At 32.8% G+C, this 6,752-nt stretch overlaps 1 protein-coding gene across 3 annotated transcripts; it reads right to left on the bottom strand.

The window, feature by feature from the left end:
* Positions 1-1,444: 1,444 nt before the first annotated feature.
* LOC108911376 (trafficking protein particle complex subunit 13) lies at positions 1,445-5,028 on the bottom strand. Of its 3 annotated transcripts, XM_018716300.1 has the most exons (8): positions 4,821-5,028; positions 4,518-4,771; positions 4,324-4,448; positions 4,061-4,275; positions 3,945-4,013; positions 3,787-3,893; positions 3,591-3,691; positions 1,445-1,761 (listed from the first exon to the last, which is right to left on the bottom strand). In XM_018716300.1, the coding sequence occupies exons 1-8, from the start codon at positions 4,852-4,854 to the stop codon at positions 1,515-1,517; spliced, it is 1,152 nt and encodes a 383-aa protein (XP_018571816.1). In that variant the 5' UTR covers positions 4,855-5,028; the 3' UTR covers positions 1,445-1,514. The 3 variants fall into 3 exon arrangements, with proteins under 3 accessions (XP_018571816.1, XP_018571814.1, XP_018571815.1); XM_018716298.1 differs by having other exon boundaries at positions 3,787-4,013; positions 4,821-5,027; XM_018716299.1 differs by having other exon boundaries at positions 3,787-4,013; positions 4,518-4,744; positions 4,821-5,027.
* Between the last annotated feature and the right edge of the window lie 1,724 nt (positions 5,029-6,752).

The raw sequence follows: 6,752 nt of genomic DNA, 5'->3' as shown, positions 1-6,752 counted from the left end.
TCCCCAAATGAAATAATTACATGGGTTTAGGTCCGGGGATCGAGGTGGCCATTTTAAAGGGGCATTATTTCCTCTACCTATCCACCTGTTAGACCTTTAATAACCTGTAATACCTACCTGTACCCTGTAATACCTGTAACCTGTAATAACTGCTTTTAATACTCTATTAAAAGAACTTTTTGAAAGCCAACCTCTGCCGCTAAACGCCTTTTATTTACTTGAGGAATTTCTTCTACCCTTCCCGAAATTTGTTCCTCCAGCTGAATAATTCCGGCCGTACATTATTCACGATTTAATGTTACAGGTAAAAAACGTCCTGTTTCCCGAAGGCGTCTCTCCGTATTAGCAAATGTTTTGTGATTTGGAGTTCTTCGATTAGGAAATCTTTCAGGATATGTTCGAACAGTAGCACAACAATTTCCTTCACAATAACCCAAAACTACTAACATATCAGTTTGTTCAGCAAAAATATAAATTGCAATAAAAAACAAAGTAAGCTAAAATTAAATCACAGCTAGCTTGACCTTCTAATTATTGTTATGAATTTGTTTCTCTGTTATATGGCACCTCGTACTAGAATGTTCTATTTATTTTTTTTTATTTTAACTGATTTTATATTATTTCATATGTAAAAAATACCAATTTTACTCGAAATCCATAAACGATATCAAAATTTTGTAAGAGGCAAAAAATCTTCTAGAATAGTGCTTATTTTTAAAAATATTAATTCTGTCGTCATTGACGTACACACAAAAAAATTACGGGATAGCCAGTGGCGCACAGGCACTAGAAAGTGAACATCCTGTATATGTAATATCACCAAATTCTATATTTGCATTGCCCTTATATAAAAAAATATGTGTACCGAATTTGAAGTTTCTAAGAAAAACAGTTAATAGGTTATCTGTTCTATATTTAGAAGACTATATCTCAGTAGGCTTGCACTTTTGTAAGTTAGGCTAAATAGTCTTGTTTTCATCCAAGCAACCTGTGGTCAAGCGTTGTCCATCCTTTTCAGGGACATCCTGTATAGTAACAGTTTCTATTTACCCCGTGTTCTCAGTTTGAAGACTGAGAATAAATATATTTTCACTAACGCCCAAAGCTGAAGAACAGACAATCATGTCCTCACAATCAATGCACCAAATATTCTAATTACGTACCTAACCTAACATACAATATAAAATATGTGACAATATGGGCTTGTATTACTTTCTCAAAGTACCATATACGTTTTAACACTTCTGTACCTAACAAGACCGTATGCTTTTATATATGATTAGTTTGTCCTTGCGGTCTGCGAATATTATGAATGAAATAGTTCATTTTTACTATTAACGTATTATGTACAGCGACATCTACAGAAATATTGTTGCAATAATTTCTTTTATTCCAATTTCTATTTTTAACCGATAGGGTAATAAAAAAATTAATGAAATTAGATAATTCTTAATAAATATTTTAATGAACGTAACAATATAATTTCAGTAACTCTAGGCCTTTACTTTTTCTCCTTATTTTGGACCATTCAACATCACAAACAAGTGACCCAATTCATCAAAAGTGTACGTCCTTTTCAGAAATGTATCCAGTAGTTTAACTCCGGATATTGTTCTCAATCCGGGGATCAATGGGATGCATTTAAACTCTAATATTTTGTGTGAAAGGGGCAGAAGAGGTTCCAATTTGCGTCCCGATATATCGCACCAAGCCAAACCCTCCACATTTTCCAAATACACCACTAAATCAACCGTTCTTTCGCTAGAAATAAAAAACTATATAGTTATGTACAGATACAGGGTGGAAAATAAAAATTAATGTTTTCAAATTCCAATTGTAATGAAGATTTACAGTGTACTTAAATTACTACTACTACTACTACTACTACTATTTTGACTGTCATTAATAATTAGTTAAAGAACAAAATCTTATCCTCACTGGGCTCTTGGGAACTATTAGATGCGCAGAAAAGCTTAAATGGGCAAAGTAGTATACAATTTAGTTATTAACACACCAAGAAAACAATTTAATTCCTATTTTTTTGGATTTTTATTAGAAAAAATTTAAAACATCATTTGCAGCCCAATTGAACAAATTAGTGAACCTTTCTTTTTAAATAAAATTCAATATGATTCTCATCTGGAAAAAATTAGTTATTTTTTCAAAAATGTGAAATGTTTTTCTCGGTGGGATTACAATACCCAGTTACAGGTTAAAGCTATTCTCATAAAAATATCCCTCAACTTGGGTCTTTTGGCGCAAAATTTCATAATTTTCTTATGCAGGTGGCAAAATACCCAAATAAATAAAGAACTAACATATCTAACATTATCGCCACGGTAGCGCAGTTGGTCGAGAGTGNTTTTCAATCTCACGGCTTTGTTATTGCAAATTTCGTAATCGGACCACCGCCATTTTGTAGCTATTTTTATTACGAACAAAATCAGGTCCTAAGCATTTTTTCGTACAAAGTCATCTGTGAGTTATTTAAAGAAAACTACTAAAAAAAATTTTTTTCACTATTAAATTGTTAATAACTTTTTTTTCTGATACAATACTTTGTCAGCAAATTAGCCTGTTATTGTACTCATCATTTGGTGTGTAGTTATTTCCGGGTTATCAAGGTTTGACACAAGCCGAACCTCTACCAACTGGACTATACCGTGAGCGGCAAAAGTATGGAATATATTTATTTAAAAATCAGATGTTCGTTATTTGAAAAATCGCTCATACCCGTCGAATTATATTTTTAGTTGCGCATTTTCTGAAGCAATTTTCATTTATACAGGGTGGCCCAAAAGAGTTATAAAATCAAGACGAACTTTTTTAAATGGAAATCCCACCTTTTTTGTGTTTTTAATCAGTTCTCCATGGAATTCTGATCATTTTTTATGTAACATAACCTAACCTATCTTTAACCGTTTTTGAGATAATGGCGTCTGAAAATTACTCTACATACGTAAGGACTGTAACGTCAAAGTCAGTGGGAACTGGTGTATTTTCTGCTAAATACATTTTGTGTTTTTCAAATATTTAAACACAATTAAGCAATATGTTTGTTCCTCACAAAAAACCATGAAACGGTGCTAAAAATTTGCAAAATAACCTGGCTTGTAATTTATATAGTGACATTTAACAGAATCATATTTTATACAATAAAAGTATGCGTTTTTATAATTAAATTATACCTAAATAACTCACTTATATTTTTTTACATTCAAGTCATTGCGTCCTAATAATCAAACATAAATCACTGAACCACTTATTTGTTATGGATTTTTCTGATTTGAAGCAACTTTCTGTGAATCACACAAATCTAAGATGGAAAAGTAAACCTGGTTTTATTTTAAAACCAGCAGGGTAAATCTCAGGGTAATTTTTTGAAAATTTTCCATATTCTATATACCGACGCCAATATCTCGAAAACGATTAAAGATATGTATAAGTTGTTACATAAAAAATGATCAGAATTCCATGGAGAATTGAATAAAAATAAAAAAAAGTGGGATTTCTATTTAAAAAAGTTGGCCTTGATTTAATTTAGAAAAAACATTATCTGTTATGGAAACATAATATTGAAGAGTACTCACCAGTTATTAACCAGTTTACATTTAAAGGTAAAGATTTCCTCCAAAGCCACAAAGTTCGGTAACTCAATCACAGACATCCTAATATCTCCATAGTCTGGACCCTAAAAAAAAATTAAATTCTCAAAATGTAGGTACATATTGTTAATGGATACATAATTTTAACCAAAAAATGTTTGTTTTCTAGAATTTCACTCACCATCCTCTGAAGTTGGCTAGTCTGCAAACGACCCCTTTCGCCTAAATTCGAGCGCCAAACTATATCAAGTTTTCCTATATTCGTTGCTCCGCTAAGCGACTTTAAATCTGCGGATAATTTTTCATTTGGTGATAAACAATACAGAAACTGACAAATACCTTGTGGTTGAAGAACAGTTGTTTTGCCAAATATGCTCTCCTCCTTTGAAACCATGTTTAGAGAAGTTACTAAAAATCTCAAGTTAATTAGAAATTTAATTAAATAAATCATTTACCATTAAATAAATGGGATGCGTCCAGTGCCACTTTCTCTAAGCAAATCGGGCCAGCCGTGATATTTTGAACCTGCGCTTCGAGATAAACGTCATCATTTTCAGCATTATAGAATTTTGTCTTTACATCTAGAGGCTTTAAAACCATAATTTTGAAGAACTTTCGGAATGACATTGGGACTCCATTTGCCGTTTGATAACCTACCTCGCACACTAATCTACAATAATAAAATCAACCATTTATGTACGTCTAGTACCAAACTTACATATGCGTTCCTATTTCCTTGACCTCGTGATGGATAATCACACCAACAGTTTCATTGGGCGTTAGGAGAGGACTTGGGGGATTTACAGAAAGCGGCAGTCTTTGTGAACTAGTCTGTAAATCAATCTGAAAAGAAGTAGGTAATATTTAAAGTCGATACTAAAATAATTGTTCAATAACTGAAACATCACTCACCTTGACAGTAACATTGTTTACATCTTGTTTAGTTTCACTGTAGACACACACGTAACTGGAAAACGTTTCACCAAGATAAATATTTACAGGATTTTGTGGGAGAAGTAAAAACTGACCAGCACACAAAGTTTCAGTACCCTCAACTGCCGTAGGATCCTGTTGCAAAGCATTATTTAGTAAATTTCCTGGTAAGTCCCTGCTGTCACAGGTAATAGGCAGTGGACTTGCTAAAGAAGGTTTTGTTAATCTCATAACTAAAACAGTAGGTTCTATAACATGTTAATATTTTCTTTTTTATCTCACCCTTCAATGCAAGTAAATGCTCTTCAGAATCCATTTTCAAATTTATGTTTACATTAACTCTTTATTAATAAAAATCACAAATCACAGTGGTTAACGATTTATATGTTTTGTGGTAAAAACTATACTCATATGTAAGTAAGTAAACATTACAGTTAGGTTACGTATGACTTAACCTTATCGATTTGACATCGTTATAATATTTTTTCTGTTTTGTGGTACACTACAACCCATGGAGATTCGGAGATGTAGTCTACAAGAGGGCCTTTCGATTTGGTAAAAACAGTAGCTATCAGCAGCTAATGGCAACTTAGAGTTACTCTGAACTGATATTAGTTGCTAATAGGTACTACTTTTGCCAAAACGAAAGCCCCCAAGGTTTTTTTTGAGAGTGAAGTCATAATTACCGTTTTCCATTCACGTCAGGAACAGTTCTGAGTAACTCAAATTGTTGTAACTGGATGTTCCTTTCATTTGAGCGCCAAGCCCTAGAGCTCGTGATTTTGTCTTCCCCTTTCCCCTNTGTCTATGCCAAACTGTAAGTTTACTTCTTTTATTAATACTTAGTAATATTGGGTTAGGTATATAAATGTCATTATTCTGTCAGTTTAAGTGTTTCCTATTCTCGACATTATTTACCGTTTTCCATTCACGACAGGAACAGTTCTGAGTAACTCAAATTGTTGTAACTGGATGTTCCTTTCATTTGAGCGCCAAGCCCTAGAGCTCGTGATTTTGTCTTCCCCTTTCCCCTCGAGCGCCAGTTATTGTACTGGTGCAATAAGCACTTTTATCGGTTTTTGAGGTTATGTTGTTGTTTTGAATTTTGATTGTTGTCTATTTTGTACGATCGTCGAAGAAGGTACAGCAGGTGTGGCCTGAGTTTATAATTACAACTACAACTACCTACCTCCTGAAATGGCTCAAATGAGTGAAACGTATATAATAATGGAAGATCCAGAGAATGGACAAGTTTACAAATTGTTTGTAAATCAAGAGGATTATAACAGATTTCAAACAGGTTTGTTTAAATCATACCCCATTTAGATTTTTATTAGTGTTATACTTTCCACTATTTTCTAGATGAACAATATGCAAATTCTTTGCTTTTCCATGCGAGGTGTACGAGCAATAATGATTATACATCTGAGAATAATGACACACAATCACAGTTAGATGAAGTTCAAAATCAAAGCGAAACTTGCACTGGTAGCAGCGATAATACTAAACAAATTACTTCTTGGTCTTATAATCAAACGATAGATCTCATCGCTTCTATGGGTAAGTTTGGAAATTGTGAAATTCTATAACTAAATTGTAACTATAAAATGATGTTACTTTTAGGCAGTCACTATGAAGACTTCAACCACCCTAGAAAACGAAAACACATTTATGAACTGGTTTGCAATGACTTAATTAGTTTGAGTTATAATCTTACTGCCATAGCTGTACAGAACAAATGGAAAAGTCTAGTTCGCAGTTACACAAAAGCCAAAGACAGCAAAACTAGAACTGGACAAGGACCTTCACGATTTCATTTCTTTGATCAGTTGGATGAAATATTGGGAAATAAGCCTACTAATGCATGTTCACATTCTCTAAACAGCATTGAAAATTCAGATCCAGAAAATAACAGTTCTGTGTATGATAGTTCTTCTGAAAATGTGAACGAAATACCTGTTAGCCACACATCACAAAAAACACGTCTTACGGATAAAAAGTTACAACAAGAATATTTGCAGATGAAAAAGGAGGAATATCAAAACAAGCAGAAAAGGCATTCAGAAAAAGTAGTACTCGAACAAGAGAAAATTGAGATAGAAAAAAAGAAAATAAAATTATTAGAAGAATATTTAAATCAAAAGAAATAGATAATAGAAGAAGAATGAAGAAATAGAAATAGATAAAGAAATAATAAATATTTATGTTAGTTAT

Source organism: Anoplophora glabripennis, unplaced genomic scaffold, assembly GCF_000390285.2.
Source record: "Anoplophora glabripennis isolate ALB-LARVAE unplaced genomic scaffold, Agla_2.0 scaffold620, whole genome shotgun sequence".
NCBI lineage: Eukaryota > Metazoa > Arthropoda > Insecta > Coleoptera > Cerambycidae > Anoplophora > Anoplophora glabripennis.
This window is presented reverse-complemented; position numbering and strand designations above follow the sequence as displayed.

Bases quoted from the DNA above. Each gene is read 5' to 3' on its own strand.
- LOC108911376 (XM_018716298.1), bottom strand. From the start codon at position 4,854: ATGGATTCTGAAGAGCATTTACTTGCATTGAAGG. The intron at 4,449-4,517 runs GTGAGTGATGTT...ACTTCTTTTCAG, and splicing joins TAAACAATGTTACTGTCAAG to ATTGATTTACAGACTAGTTC. The intron at 4,276-4,323 runs GTAAGTTTGGTA...TTATTATTGTAG, and splicing joins AAGGAAATAGGAACGCATAT to ATTAGTGTGCGAGGTAGGTT.